Raw genomic sequence first — 16761 nt, forward strand, 5'->3', positions numbered from 1 at the left:
TCAGTGAGAAGGAAGATGACCTTTAGCAGGACAGTCCGGCATGGTGGTGGTTGCAGTGGGCGGTCCAGCATGGTGGTGGCTGCAGTGGGCGGTCTGGCACAGCAGAGGCCGGGAGGATGGTGTCGGAGTTGACAGCGTTACCTTGAGCTCTGCAAATGATCCAACTTCCCCTGACTGCAGGTGGACACGCCTGCATGATGCCCCCGCCCCCTCCCGACTGAGTCCAGAGAGCCTGTCGTGGAAGGCAGAGTTCTGGTGCATGGAGAGCTTTGTCGGCCCTGGTTTATTTAACTGCAGGCGCTCAGCCAAGTTCTGAGGGGATCAATGGAGGAACAGGGTCCAGCTGAGCATCCAGGTTGTCAGGCCCCCTGCAGACATGCACTGGTGGGAAGGCTGTGTGCTGGGCATGCTGGCCTTGCTCCGTCCAGGGCAGGCTCAAGGCTAACGGCTCACACGCCATTCCTGGCCCTGCTGCTTCTCCCTGTCACACTGGCAGGACAGCCCTGAGGACGGGCAGCACAGCTGCAGCCACGGCTTCCAAATTAGGTTCCCGATGGACAGCTGGTCAGGCACAGGTGCCAGCGTGGCACGGTGACGCTCGGCTGCCCCCTGGATGGCCCGCAGGACCTCGTGGAATTGCGGCTCGCTCTGGGGCGTCAGCGGGTGCCTCTCCCGTGGGTCCCGGGAGATGTCAAACAGCAGAGGCGGCCGGTGGTGGGTAACAAAGTGGCCATGGCAGAAGCACACATGGGTGGAGAAGCAGCCGTTGGAGGCCTCCTCCGGCGTGAACTTGGGTGTGAAGAAGAAAGCTTTCCAGATGGACGGGCCTGCGGGTGCAGAGGACAGAAGGTGGGGTTACATCTAGGACACAGGGTACCTGACATGCGGAAGGGCCACCACGTCGTTCCAAAAAGAAAAACCACCCCAAATTTTATAAAAGTTATAAATAATTATGCAGTCATTGATTAATTTCCTAGTTGCCAATGCTATGACTTTTAAAGGAGATTTGGTATAAAAACTCCTCTAATCCGCAATGAATGAATGGAAATCCAAATTCTCTGTAAATGTTCATTAAAATTATTAAAACAACAACAACAACAACACAACTCTTCTAACCCTTGTACCAGTGGGGTGTCAAATGCCATTATGGTTACCCATCATGGACAGTGTTTGGTGGAGATCCCAGTTTAAGACAGGTTTGGAAGCAGGAGTGGCATCCACTTCCTAAACAACATGCCTCCAGAAAAAATCTATGAACTTTTATAAATGTTGATAGTTATAGAAAGGCTTCAGGCTTTTTGGTCATAGTGTCGCTACGAATTGTGCCTGACTTGAAGGAAATCAATAAAACCAACACCACCACGGTCTAAAAACATTCCCTTGGTATCGTATTTTAAAAAAAGCACAAAATCAGTAGGATTGGGGGGGGAAAAAAAAGAAATACCCCTTTTCTTATTATCTTGCAAGGTTTTCCCCTTGTAAAACTGAGAAACCTCCTAAATGTATTTAAATTGCTTTGCTCACTGGTGAAAAAAACAACAGCACACACAGGTGTCTGCAGACCAGCCGACCACAAGCATCTCTGAACACCCGGCACCTGGCGGACAACAGACCCTGTGCTGCCCTCACCACCTCCCGCTGCTACAGCACCTGGGCTGTTCCATTGCAGAAAGGACTTTGTGTTTTCTCCCTGACGCTCGGCTTGACCCAGCATGATGATCTGCTCTGCTGACATGCACTGTGGCAGCCTCTGTACAGTTCAGTGTTTCTGTGCAAGAGTGAATGGTGTCATCTTCCAGCACCAGATCATATACTTTCCCGCCACGCTGCACGGCTTCTTCATTTGCAAAGGACTTGCCCAAGGAGACTACTAGGTCTCTCTTCCTGCTCTGAGTGGAGAAGCTCCAGGGAAACATGCCCACCACAGGTGACCCTGCTGGTACTGGAAACCCTAGTAACACAGCGCCTAACATCACAGCACTGCACAACACAGCACCGTGCAACAAAGTTAATAGCGGGAGAGTAAGGCTCCTGTGGCTCCGTGGAAGAAGGTGGGCAGAGCAGCGTAAGCTCAGCGCAAGCTACAGCTGGCGGCCAGCAAGTTGAGAGGCTGCACGAAGAAATTTCTCATCATCTGCACCCGTGGTTCTTCTCCATTCCCAAATTCACTGCTTCCTTTATTTAAAAAAATTTTTTTTAATTTTATTATTTTTCTGTGTACCATCAAACTGGATCTGACAGGTACAGGAGGAGATTGTCCCTCCTTCTCCAGCATAGCATCTGGTGGATTTAAACCGTGCACCTCTGGGACTGTAGTGCAGTTTCGCGCCATTAGGCCACCAGAGCTCCCTTCACTGCTTCCTTTTAATTGCTCTCAAGGTTGTTTGTTGGAATAAACATATACAAAGATTAAGACATATGACAGTTTAGCATTTGTGATTTGGAGCCATAGCTGACTTTCAAAAGGCAAGCAGACAGCCTAATAGACTGGGGTCCCTGAGTGAGGCAGGCATAATGTGCTCAGGTAGCTGTTCACTGAAAGAATGGCAGTCTAAGTCCTCCCAAATTACCCTGGAAAATCTGCCTCTGAAAAGATCTGGACATGGCTCCCCTCCAAGATATGTGAAGGCACCACGACATCAGCTCAGAGGTGGCTCAAAGGCAACTGGGTTTTCAGAGTTCCTCATAAACAACCTGCAATAGACAGATGACACACACCTTGCCTGCTCATAACAAGAAGAACCTGAAGTGCTTACTGCAGACAGTCAAGCACTATAGCCTTTAATATGCATCGCATCTCAGCATTAAGGAGACAAACATCCTCACCACTGGGACAACAGGCAATAACGTAACAGACGAAAAAAGGCTGAAGCTGTGTGACATCCTCCTGAGCCCGACAGCCTGCTGGTTCCTTTAGGACCAGCAGTCAGGAGATGAAAAGACAGATTGCATTGGGAAAGTTGACTGTCAGGGACTTCTCCAAGGTACTGAAAGGGTGCTGCTCTCCAAGGTGCTGAAAGGATGCTGCTCTCCAAGGTGCTGAAAGGGTGCTGCTCTCCATGGTGCTGAAGGGGGCTACTCTCCAACGTCCTGAAGAACTGCTATCAGTTTAGACCAAGACCAAAGTGCACTTGATCCAGACCATGGTCTTCTCAACCACTTGCTACACAACTTGAGAATTGGACAATGACTCCTTAGTCATTAGGATGACAGAACAAAAAGAATCAATGCTGCTGAGTTGTGGTGTTGGAAGAGAGTACTGACTATCCCATGGACTGCCAAAACATCAGGTATGTTTTGGAGAAAGTGCAGCCAGAATGCTCCTTAGCTGCAAAGAGGGTGAACCTTTGTCTTACATTGGCCATATTGCTACAAGAGGCTATTCCTTGGAGAGGGACATTGTGCTTGGAAAGGTGGAAGGTCAGCAACAGAGTGGAATATCCTCACTGAGATGGACTGACAATGACTCTAGGCACGGGCTCAAGTGTGTTTGAGATGATGAGGATGGTGCGGAATAGGACAGGGTGCAGATCTGTTTTTCAGGGTCACTATGAATTTTACTGAACCCAATGGCTTAGAACAGCAGCAACAATAGGAATGGCAATCAGGGAGCTCTAAAGACTTAGAGGTAAGGAGGTGTGCTGTCAACTTGAAAGGTTCTAATCCACCAGGCGCTCCCTGAGAGAAAAATGAGCAGTCTTCTCCTGTGCAATGTACTGTCTCCAAAACCTTGCTGGAAGGCCAGTATAAGTCAGTTCTGTCTTGACAGTACACATCACCACATACAGGTAGTGCAATCAGTGATGATGCTTGGCAGCTAACAAAAAGGTTGCAGCAGGCTCAAGTCATCCTACTTGGAACTTGGAAGGAAGGTCGGGCAATCCTTCTCTGAAAATCTCAGCTGTTGAAAAGCCCGCGAAACATGGCTGCTTGGAAGCACACATGTGGCCACCACAGGTGGGAAGAACTGAAGCCTTCCTTCAGACTCTTCATGCATTGTCTCTCTTCTCGGGAAAGACACTGCCCCTCCATCCTCAGGAAGAAGCCGGCAGTCTGCAGCCACTCAGCAGTCCCCGCCAGGGTTAGCGAGATGGGAAGAGGAGGGCCCTATCCAGGGAGGGAGCTCCGAGCCCCTGCCGCTCTTGCAAGGAAGGCTGCAATCTGCAGGGCGTGCTGACCTTGGTATTCCTGTCACAGGTCTCAGTGTGCTCAGTCTCCAGAGACTTCAGGCTGCTGGAGAATTTGCCAGAGGGCTTCTTCTCCCACCTGCTCTGATTCCCAGAGCCCCCTGCATCTTCTCCCCGTGAAGATGGGAGTCCGGGGCTGGCCAGCACAGGGCAGTGAGACGCAGCCTGGACAGGGGCCCCTGGGAGAGTGATGAACCAGCAAGCACCATGATTAGCCACATGCTGGTAAAGCTGCTCTCTTTCATTGGGAAAGTCAATATTCTGGGGCTTAGATGTGTAGCGGACATAATATACGTCAAGTGTGCTAAAGCAAATGATTTCTTAAAAAGCACTGCAGCGTGTTTCATGGCAGTAGGGATGCGTCTAATTGGGCACTTTCACACAGAATAAAAGGGGAAAAAAGAACTCATTTTTCTGAAGGATGATTTAATAGGTGATGGGTTGCCTGTCCTCAGCATTCTAATTTGAACTCTTCCCAATTTGTTTAAAAAAAGACGTAAGAAGACAAATGCTTATATTCTTGGTGCCCCGTCTCTGCACTACCACACATTTGTTCTAGGGGGACAGGAAAGGGCAGACACAATCGTCACGTCTCACAACTGGGATCCTGATTTAAGGGCTCTGTTTGTGATCTGTGAGGAATCTGAGAATGACCAAGTCCAACCTTGGTTCTTCCAAAAGTCAAACGCCAACCTGCGTCGTTTCGTATTCTAGGACTTCTGAAATGACTCTATTAGACCTCTAGTGAGGGTGCTTAGCCCCGAGTTCTAACCATGCTTTGATTATTCATCCTGAATTCCACTGTGTGGAAGAACGCCAGATTCTCAAAATGGATTTTCAATTTCTCGCTCCCTGGTTGGAGAGAGCTCTGGTGGCTGGGCATTAAGGAGTTACATTAGTAACACAAAGGGATGTTGTTTGAATCCATCAGTTGCTCTAAGGGAGAAACATGAGCTTTACGACCTCTGCAAACCTGAGCCCTGTTGGAGGGTCTGCTATGATTCATGATCTGCCTCACTAAATCACAGCACACATGACAACAAAGCACTGTTATGTGGTGACACATAACCACAGCTCTCTGGTTGGTGGGAAAGATTCCTGGAGAGGGAATGTTGGGAGAGAGACAGAAAGAGAGAGAGGAGTGTAGATAAACAAACAAACAAAACAACAACAAACAAACCCAAAATCAAAATATATATATATATATAAATATATGTATATGTAGGCAGGCAGGGAGACAGACGGGAAGAAGGATAATGTGGGTAGGTAAGCAGAACACCAAATGCCAGCCAGACAAACAGATCACACAGCTGGATCAAGCCGACTGCTGTGGTTGGTGACAGATACCATCAAGCCTTCTGTGATTTACAAGGGTCTCACTAACCAGAGTTCTGCACCTTGCTCTATCCTGCACCATCCTCAGGATCTCTGTCAGGCTAAAGCCCCTTGAGGTCATGATGTCAATCCATCTTGGTGAGGGTCACCCTCTCTTTTGCTGACCTGTCTACTTGGCTCTCTGTTGTTATGTACTGTTGAGTGAGTTAATCACATGGGAGGAGACTGGCTCTCCTCCTCTGATGGATTTAAACCAACGTGCCTTCAGGATTGTAGCGCAGCTTCTTGCCACTAGGCCACCAGAGCCTCTGAAATGATTCTGTATGTCTGCCTATCCCCCATCAGGGGGCCAGCTCCTCAGCTCTTCACTCAATTCTTCTCCTCCCTCCTAAAAATCAAAACAGCTGCTGTTGAATTGGTTTCAACTCAAGGGGACGCCACTCGTCACGGCCGAGCTGTGCTCCGTACCGTTTCCAAGGCTGTGGCCTCTCCAAAGTGGACTGCCAGGCCTCTTTTGACGCACCTCTCTGTGAGTGGACTCAACCATCAGTCTTTCTGTTAGCAGCCCAAGACGTTAGCCATCTGGACTGCCCAAACTCACTGCTGACCAGCTGATTCCCACTCTCTTCGACTCTGCAGGACAGACAAGAATTGCCCCAGCGTGTTTCCAAGGGCCCTCGGCTTTCTGGAAACGGACTGACACATCTTTCTCCCACAGGGGAGCTGGTGTGTTTGAACTGGTGAGCTTTTGGGTTAACAGCCTATCACTTTCACCATGGTGCCACCACAGGGCTCTTGTGCATGACCAGAAACTCCTAATACCATCGCCAGGAATGACAGCCATGCTCCCAGACCTTCTAACACTGGCTGGCATTGAAGGAGCCGGGATTAAAGGCTTCTCTTTCATTACATGTGTTTTAGGCCAACGTTGTTTCTAAACAGAAGGAAAATTGGAAATTGTGAACCAAGCCAGCATTCTCCTTAACGTCCTAAGGCTATTTTGACTTTAATCTATTACTTATTCTTTGCTTTTTGGGGGAGGGGGACAAAGGTACCTTTTAGGAAATTGAGGATAAGTACATTCATCTATAAAGAATTCTTATATCATATTGACTTTGTTGTAATTTTAAAACACAGGGGAACATGTTTTTTTTTCAACAAACTCAGCCTTGAAATGGCTATTTATGTTCTAATTGGGAAGATATTGAAAGAGATGGTTGACACAGTGGTTCGAACAGTGTTCCCACATTCCAGCAGAGAGTGTCAGGACGGTACTAGACTGGGCAGGATTTCCTTCTTGTTGCACACGGGGTCGTTAGGGAGTCGGTGCTGACTTGCCAGCCCCTACAGACACCACCATTTGGCAAAGAAAGGTGCTCTGGCTGTGCAATGGTGAAACACTCCACTGCTGAGCAAAAGGCTGGCGGTTCAACGCCACCCACGGGGCTCCCACAGAGGAAACCCCAGCACACTGCTCCCTTTCAGATCCCTGCTACAAAATCCCCACGGGACAGTTCTGTTCCATCATATGATCAAAACCAGACTCAGCGGCCTACAGCTACTAGTCTGGAAAAGAGGCACCTTGTAGAAAGCACGGTGGGAAATAGATCTCTCAAGGATAAGTCCTTTTATCCTAACGGCATTCTGCTGCAAATTGAGCCTCTTAACGCATGTGTTAAGTAATGGATGGTGACAAAGTCTAACATAGGCTGGAAATCACCAGCTCTCTGTGGCTTCCCTCTCTTCTCCCTCCTTCATCTTTTCTCTCTCTCCTTCCTTCCCTCCCTGCCTTTCTCTCTCTCTCTCTCTCTCTCTCTCTCTCTCTCACACACACACACACACACACACACACACACACACGTCTGAGAATACCTTTAACTAGCTGGTAACACCTAACAGACTACCACAGCCAAATACCACCTCTGCCCAAGTTAAATTTCATTGTCAAATCAGGTTGTCCTGAAGGCTCAGCCTTTTAACAACACTGATGCTGGCATCCAATCTCAAAGCCAGGATTTTCAAGATACCCTGAACAGCCGTTTCAAACACTTTTTCTAGCCAAGTTCCCGTTTTAAAACAAGAAAAGTTTCCTGCATTTCTCCTCCCCACCCCCCACTCCTCCCCGCCCTGCACCAATGCGTTCACAGGTTCTTTTAAAGAAGGTGGTGGGAATAACGGGATCCAATTATGCCATTCAACTCCCTAAGACAATTAAATTACAGGGGAGAGATGATATATCAATGTTAACAGGGATTCACAATTTTAAGAAGGTGGAAACAGAATACCAATTCTAATTTTTTATTTATTTCTTTTTTTCCAGAGGTATTTAATAAGTCTGCAACTGGAGGATTTTCATCCCTTGGCTAATCAGCCAAGCTTGAAGCCTTTCCAATCAGGTCTAGTTGTCAGTCAAGTGAAGGGATGGGAGGCGGGGAGGTGAGTTAACTACTAGGAAAGCAGATCTCTTGGAGGGATAAAAGCTCTGACTTGGAGCAGAAGGCCAGGTGGTGCAGTTACTACGCACTTAGCTGCCAATGCAAAGGTCAGCGGTTTGAACTTCCCCAGCAGCAGTGAGCAAGACAGATGTGGCTTTGAGAAGTCCAGGGCCGTGGGGCACCTCCTCTCCTATGAGCTGCATGCCATAGCAAGGGTTTTGAAAGCGGCACCTCCCATCTCAGAGGCGCTCAAGGAAATGACCGGAAAGAGAAATGAATGCAGAAAACACAGAATTGAAAGCAAAGCAAAGCACTGATCCAATCAAACAGCGAAGCCGGCACACATCATCAGTGAGTGATTTACTTCCCCAAAGTGGCCTTGACAGATGGACCATGAGGGGAGGGGGAGCCTTGGAGGAATAGGAATTTACTCTCTTCCACATCTTGGAGAGAGTGAAGCCAGGATGCTCCTTAGATGGTGAAATGTCACCTCTTTTGGGCATGTTGTCAGGAGGGATCTCTTCTTAGAAGAAGACATCCTTGCTTGGGAAAGTGGAGGGTCAGGGAAAGATAGGAAGACCCACGAGGAGACGCGTTGACACGGTGACTATAACAATGGACTCTCATGTGGCAGAGTTGATGAGGATGGAACAGGATAGAGCAGGTCGTGGATCCCAAGTTCATAGGGACGCTATGAATTGTACTCGATGCTACAGCGTTTACCAACAGAAACCACCCAGTTTTAGGGGGTTCAAGCCCCAACTGAGGGCACAGCTGCAGGAGAAGACTTTATCTGGTAGAAGGACCTTGCCATCAACCATCCTCAGATTCTGGAAGGCTCTTAGCACTGGAACCCTGGATCCTAAAGACACGCACATCCCGGGGTCCCCTTGCTTGGTGGGGATTCTGGCTCACGCGTTCCCTACACCTTGATCTCACAAAGAGAAGGACCTGATCCTGCAGAGTTCAACCTCGTCTCGTTACCTCACTGCTTCATTCACAGGGCAGAGCTGAGGACTGACAACGCACACAGGATCATTACATCAGATCATCAAATGAAGGCCAAGGATATCCAAGTAAGGATGCTGGCCAAGTTGGCACATACTTGTTTTGGCTTTTTTTCCACCACCGCCCCCTCAGCCAGTAAAACAAGGGTTTATTAAGGTAACCAGAGGCATAAGGAGTGTAAAAGTGCATGCAAAAGTGTTGAAGTGAAATGAAAAAAGAGGCAAGTAGGGGAAAGAGGCCCTGGAAAAACAGGAGCGACTGCAGCTCTTACAGCCAGCAAAAAAGGACAGTACGAGTGGGACACAGGTTTCCGTAGTTTTACTTAAGGCAGAGACAGACACACATACACACACAGAGACTCTCTCTCTCTCCCTCCCCATCTCCCGCTCTCTCTCATATCATCCTAAAAAGTAACAGAAGAGCCACAAGCCACTCCGTGGTGCTCTAAGATGAACCATTTGGATGCTGTCGTACCCCTGTCGCTTCTCCATTTCATTGCCAGCACCAGACACGAGACTGTGAGGGCCGCGTTCAGAGGAAATGTCACCATGTCCCTCTAAGAAGCTCATTTTTCCCAGGGCCACATGCTTATCAGAAACTGGGTCTTGTTTTTCTCACTTCCTCTATTTTTTCTTTCTCTCTGCCCCTTTCCTCCCTAACTCCTACACCTAACATGTCTCTGCAGTCCCTAAACCAATATGTTCCTTCCGGCCTGCCTGACAGGAGGAGCTGGGGAGGACGGCTTTATTTAAGGACACTTGTGCAAGGCTCAGAGTATGACATCAGACTTTTAAACGTCCAGGGAAGGCAGAAACGGTATTCTTGCTATATCTCCCGGGCTCCGCAGGAAAGTGGCCACTGAAGTTATGTTCTCACTTATTACTATGTTTAAACCTAGCTACTGAAATAGGATTCCTCAGATGATGGGAGAACTATGGGCACATGGCAAGCATCATGCAAATGCGTGGCTTCTGTGGAAGTGCTCATGCACTGGGGCATGTTATCTGGAGGGGGCCGGTCTTTGGAAAAAGTTGCCACGCTTGGTAAAACAGAGAGCCAGAGAAGGGGAGGAAGACCCTCAATGAGATGGACAGACACTGTGACTGACAATGAGCTGAAGCAAAGCAGAGATTGTCAGGATGACACACAATGAGACCAGGTTCCGTTCAGCTGAATCCAAGAACATTTTTGGCCCACCAAGGTCTAAAATCCCAAGGCCTTTTTGTTGTTTTTGCCTTCCAGAAAAGATCTCAAGGAAGCTACCTAGATTTTAAACACATATTTTCAAGGGGAAACTCTGGTTTGATTCATCTTCTTGCTGGAGAGGCTGTGATTCCACCCCCCTCCATCCAAATAATCAGGAGTGGCATCCACTTCCTAAATAACATGCCTCTGGAAACTCTATGAACTTTGATAAATGTCGACAACTGTAGAGGGGCTTCAGGCCTTTCGTTCATAGGGTCACTATGAGCAGTGCTCGACTGGAAGGCAATCAACACCACCACCAACAACAACCAAAAAAGAACTATGAACTGAGGCTGCTTCTGCAAAGGGAATTGGTTGGTAAGCGGCTACCATAATGGAACATTTTTACACCAAAGATTCCACAAAAAAATTCTTATCAAAGGGAGGGGGGAAATGTCAAAGAGAATGTTCACTGAATCCTGACTTTTTGGAGTTATAAAAGACTGGATGAGCCCCCAAAATAAATGCCCTGGGATAATCGTTATATTTTCAGTCAAAAAGATCCTGTAAACGTTTCTTAAAAACCAAACGTGCTTTAAGCTTAATGTGCAGAACTGTCTACTTTGAGCACTGCACTCTTTTAAGAACTCGCCAACTGACAAGAGAAATCAGAAAGATCAGCTAGGACCTTAAGGGGTTGAGGAGATTACCTGCACAGAGGAGGAACAACTCAGAAAAGGAGGGGAAGAACGGTGGCACAGCTGGGAAAATGCGCTCGATCACCTACCTCTGCAGGACCTGTGAAATGGTCTACGTTCTGCTGAGGACCTACTCAACAACAGATATAAATGATAAAAATCCCGCTGCCATCAAGTGGGTTCTGATTCAACTGCTGCGACTGTGGCGGAGTCCCATCAAGGTGTGGAACCAGCCCACAGCGGACCCTCCAGTGGGGTTTCACAGGCAGCCAACTGCATGGAAGGAGACTGCCCATCTTTCTCCTGTGGAGCAGCTGATGAATTAGAACCGGGGGCCTTTTGGACTGCAGCACAATGCCCTCCCACTCAGCCCTATCAGGTTTTCTGAGGCTATCAACCATGCTTTTGTCAGATGATGCCAACCTTCTGGCTAGCCCAGGGTTGGATGACATACACACATATGTCATATATCCTTATGTGTGTATAAAAATTACAGATACATACCAAATGGAGGAAGGGGGAGGCGGGTGGTGGTGTTTGAATTCTAAGTCTCTTGTAGGTTGGCTGGGTGGGAGCAGGGCGTGAGGAGTCTGGTGAGAATACAGCTTTGACTTCATGCTGTGTTTTAAGACTGGGATCCCAGACAAGGAACTCATGAAATATTATATAAAATGGGTGACCCTGGAGGACATTATGCTGAGTGAAATATCTCAGTCACAAGAGGACAAATACTGCATAGTGCCACTGCTGTAAAATGGGACTGACATCAGGGTTGGGGGCAGACTGAGTAAGACAGGATAAATGATGTATACTGCTTTGAAACAGATGAGAAAACTTTAAAATGGATATACGATTAGGTATTATTGTCATGACAGGAGTTCAGAACGAAGGCTACATAGTGGAGTGGATTGGGGGGGGGGGCAGACTGTATAATAATGGAAGAATTTTTCTTTCACTTTTCAAAGACAAAAGCGAACTAAGGGGAGGGATGGGCAGGGAGAAAAGTGCAACAGTGAATGAATGGAAATCCAAAGTCTCTGTAAACATTCATTTAAATTAATAATAATAATTTAAAAAATTAATAGTCATAATAATAAGAGTTTGGGAGCCCAGGCTGGGTGGTCTAGGAAAGTCAGGACAAAAAGAACTAGTAGAAAAATGCTCGCTAGTGGCTCCAATTTGACCCGCATCAATTCGGCATCACAGGGCATGCCTGCCCCTAAGCTTTTCTTTTTTGGAACCTTTGCAAGAACAGATCTTCTGTACAAACTCATTCTACCTTTCCGTTATCAGTCAAGCGCTTAACCAGCATGCCACCAAAGGACTGTAAGTCAGCCATACCGATCTTATTATATATAATCTTACGAGTATAAACTATGAGGGGCAAAGGCCTTAAAACTTAGACTGCTTCGGATAATCACTTGGTTCCCCCCATTTCCTTATACTAATCAGAAAGAAAACTCCAAATCTGATATGAAAAACTAACTAAATTACTCAAAAGCCCACTGCTCTTCAGTTAGAACTGCCTCATCACTGCTCTTCCATGGGGTTTTCAAAGTTGTAAATCATACAGGAGACTGCCCATCTTTCTCCCTCAGAGCAACTGGTGGATTCAAACCACCCACCTTTGGGCTGGCATCTCACGCCCTTATCCATGAGGACTCCAGAGATCCCTCTACTGATCAGAAATAAAACTCCAATTCTGGCACTAAACACTCAATTACAGCCTGTTTGTTATAATTCAAAGAGCACTTTGCTAGGGGAGCTCTGGTGGCCTAGTGGCAAGAACCTGCAACTACAATCCCAGAGGCGCACGGTTCGAATCCACCAGATGCTCTGCCGGGGAAGGAGGGACAATTTCCTCCTGTACCAGTCAGATCTGATTTGACGGTACACTCACGCAAAAATAATAAAAATTTTTTTTAAAAAAAAGAACAGTTTGCTTAGGGAGCAAGGGAAGAGACCAGGATTTCCATTTAGAAATACTGCTGGTGGAGACTCGAGCGAGGGCTACATGGTGGAGGGGACCTGGGGGAGGGTTTGTAAAACAATGAAAGAATCTTTTCTTTTACTTTTCCATAATTTTTGGACTCATGTACTTATAACTTGTTAGTCAAATTTGTGTCTTCTAGGTTGCAACACCTCCATGATACATCTTCAAAGATATGAACATGTACGGCCAAGCACAATCAATAAGAGTACATCTAAATTCCAAAATCAATCTCCATAATAGTCTATGTGTTTCCTACTGCCAAGGGGGCCCTTTAGAGTAGTGAGAGAAGATCTTCACCCTGAAACCCACAGCGTCCCTTTTCAGCAGGAAGTAGCTAAGAGAACACGCCATCCCCTTTTCCTTATGACTCAGGGTGAAGTCTCTCTCAGGGAGGAGTCATAGGGAATGGCAAAGGACACACTGACAAAGAAGATTAATCAGAACTGGCTTTGACAAGCACTGTGGCAATTGGACAAGAACAAACTGGGAGGAGGGTAGAGAGAATAGTGCAACAATGAATGAATGGAAACCCAAAATCTCTGTAAATGTTTATGAAAATTAATAAAATATAATTATAGAAGAAATACTGCTGGTATTGTCATAGAACCCTCACCTGCAAGACAAGGCATCTGGCCCCACCAAGTGACCCTCTGGACGAGGATGTGGCCAGAAAGTAAAAGGAGTCCAGAGCACCAGCGTCTCAAAACGATGATCTGAGGTCCAGTGGTTGCCACTGTCAGCAATGACTGGACTGCCTAGGTGTTGCACAGTGACAGATCGACTGTCCTGATAGTCTGACTTGAACAAGAAGAAAGCAGTGGTGTCCCTCTCAAAGACGGCGACCCACCACACTGCTCTGAACGCAGGGTGCTTTCCAGGATCCTGGCAATAGCCAATCCCTTGCATCAGCCTCTGCAGACTCTCCAAGGAGAAGACTTTTGAGAACACATCATTACTCACAAGACCTCGGGGTGCCCAACACACTAACAGGGCCTGGCAGGCCACCGCCTCCAAACAGGGCATCACTGGTTTCTGCTCAGTGCTCACTGCCACGGAGCTGGTTCCGTGGTTCCCAGGGACCCCTCCACTGGATTTCCGAGGCCATAAATCTTCATGGGAGGGGACTGCCCATCTTTCTCCCATGGAGTCATGGATGTATCATAACCACTGGACACATTCGGCCATTGCATTTAGCCGTGCAACAGGCAGTGAACCACACCCACCAGAGTCTTGTCTGTTTTTTCTACATGGTTCTAATGACTACATGCCACAGGTCTGGTTGCTATGCAATGTGTACAGGGCCCCTGTTTACGACAGGCGTGAGTTAAGCATTTCTAACCGGCGTGAAGCCCTGGAGAGAAGGATGAAAGAAAGAAAGCCAACTGAATCCCACTTTCAGGCACTGCTGCCGTCCACGCTCTCGGCTGTAGCCACCTACCCACACGATGTGGACGGGAAGACGTCTCAGAGGTGTGCTAGTGTGTATCTACTCACTGTTTCGCGGGTGCCAGCGTACAGCATTCAGGTAGGAGTTGCAGTAATGGAAGAGGAACTCATGATCTGACTGTTGCGTTTCTCCCAGGAGCAGAGGCATCAGGTCCCGTCCATCAATGATCCTGTGTTAAAAAAACAACAGGGCCATCAGGCAGGGGGCAGCCACATCTCCTCGGGACTGGAACATCCTCACGTCTGATGGCCTTTCCCAGCAAATGAACCATGTCAGCCTTCACGGAGCGGTCCACACGAAGAACGTGGACCAATTCTACTGGCCACCACCTTTTGTACATTCATCCCACCTCTGCTCAACTCATCAAACCCTCCAGACAGCACTCTGAGATGCTGTCTCATCTCCAATGTACAGGTAAGAAAACAGATACAAGAAGTCCAAGCAAGTAAACCAAGGTCACAGCACGAGAAAGAGTTGACGTGGCATTCATCAATCAAGCTCTATCCACTGGTTCTTGGAATGCCAATTTTTCTGCCTACCGCACTGTCAAAGAAAACATTTCATAAAGCAAAGATCTGCTGGAAATAAGGGGACCTGAATAATAGGTTCAAAAAGAGAGGATGTACAAACAGGGTTGCCATGAGCTGGGATCACATGGACATCAATGGAAGACAAAGTCTAAATCAGAACAAAATCATCTGTAAATAAGAAAGGGGAAGCTATTAACGCAACTTGGATGGACTGAACCCCCGCAGACGTATCTCACCTTCTAGCAGGCATCCAGTACGTATGCCAAAGCTTTCCATGGACAATGAAAACAAAGACAGAAGGCGAGCCAGTGCAGTGGAACTACAGTGCTGGCCAAGAATTCGAAAGAGACACTCAACTGCTAGAGGACTAGAAAGAGCAGTCCCAGATAGCATACCCGGAAAAGGCTCTTCACAAGTCAGGATGGAAAGATGTGGCCATCCGTGAAAACCCAGCACGAGAAAAGGATATTGTCTCGTGTGAAGGGTTCGTCAAAACGTAGGAAGCCCTCCATGAGATGGATGGACACAGTCCCACAATGGGCCCTCACACCCCTTACAGTGAGGGTCACAATGCATCATTTCTTGTTTTCCAGCATGTTGGATGCCCAGGACAGACTATGTTAATAGGATACTATGACGTGTATCCAAACAAAGGACACGTTCCAACAATGCTCAGTCACACCTCTTGCAGTGAGGATCAGAGCTAGGGATCCCACACATCAATTCTTCTTCCGTCTTCCCTCTGCTGTCCAGCATGTCGGATGTTCATGAGAGAATACGCCAACACGGTAACATTCCATGCTCACCACTCTCACTTGCGCACGACTTCATTCCGGTTTAGACATGATTGTTCACTTCGGTCTAGCCCGTTCCAGGCAACACACTGCTCTGTGGGCATCAGGGCGCCATGAATCACAGCCCTGGGTCTCCTCTGGCAGTGAGTGACTCGGGACCCACTGGAGACTCCCTGGCAGGTGGATGAGACAGGCACAAGCTCTGTGATGAACAAACAGCAGGGCTCAGAGTGGGAGAAAAGCAAACATCTGAACTGGCTCTGAGTTAAGCATCAGCTCACAGGTATTTTAGAAACAGCGTGGCTGCCCCCAGAATGGGGAGCGTCTGCAGATAAACAGCCAGGGCGTTTCTGCATGTGGGTTTCCAGTCTCTGATTAGAAGCACTCCATCCTGTCATCTCCTCAGATCAAGGCCTTCAGAAAGTGCCCTGGAGCTCGGCCCTGTGATGTGGGGACCCGCCTGGGAGACGCCGAGCCCTCAGAGGGTTATTTTGGTGAACGGGCACCTCAGCAATCTAACTGCAGCTCGTGGCCCAGCACTCCTCAGGCCTGGTCATTAATCATGCCCACCACAGGGTCCCACGGATGGAGAATATTCTATTATCACAAGTTAAAAATAAGAGTAAAAGACAGGCTTGGATGGCTTCCCGAGCTGCAGCGGCTTCCATGTGTTCCCCAGGCCCAAAACAGAAGGAGAGAGGTGGCAGGCACGGGTCTCTGTAGATACAGTGTGGTCCCTGGAATGCCACATCCACTCACAATGTTGGCATCGTGTATGACACTCCTTTCCAGACGGCTTCCAGCCTTGACATACAAGCGTCCAGAAAGGGATGAAGGAAAAAAGGAGAGACGCGACTGGTAGAAGGCAAGAGGGTAGCGGACCCCCATAGAGGAAAAGGATTGGGCGACCAGGATACAGGGAGAAGGGGATCATCTCTGACACACTCGAACACGTGGCTTCAGCCACTTGAGTCAGTTCACCTGGTGGAAGGTCCTCCTCTCCTTTGCTGGCCCCTCCACCTTCCCAAGCATGATGTCTCTCTCCAATGAATAGCTTCTCCTACCAACACCCGACGGTATTTATAATCCTCAGTTGCCATTTCCGTATTTTTTTCTTAAAAAAAAATTTTTTTAAATTTTTTATTTTTT

At 47.9% G+C, this 16761-nt stretch overlaps 1 protein-coding gene across 1 annotated transcript in view; it reads right to left on the bottom strand.

Moving 5' to 3' along the window:
• Positions 1–441: 441 nt before the first annotated feature.
• The window catches only part of STS (steroid sulfatase (microsomal), isozyme S), a 76143-nt gene continuing 59823 nt past the window's right edge, over positions 442–16761 (bottom strand). Inside the window, exons 9-10 of the mRNA XM_006901782.1 lie at positions 14336–14457; positions 442–827 (exon numbers count right to left, since the gene is read on the bottom strand). Coding sequence (XP_006901844.1) covers positions 442–827; positions 14336–14457 — 508 coding nt within the window. The remainder of the gene's footprint in view (positions 828–14335; positions 14458–16761) is intronic.

This window comes from Elephantulus edwardii, unplaced genomic scaffold (genome assembly GCF_000299155.1).
Source record: "Elephantulus edwardii isolate Elephantulus edwardi_28Jun2011 unplaced genomic scaffold, EleEdw1.0 scaffold00344, whole genome shotgun sequence".
NCBI lineage: Eukaryota > Metazoa > Chordata > Mammalia > Macroscelidea > Macroscelididae > Elephantulus > Elephantulus edwardii.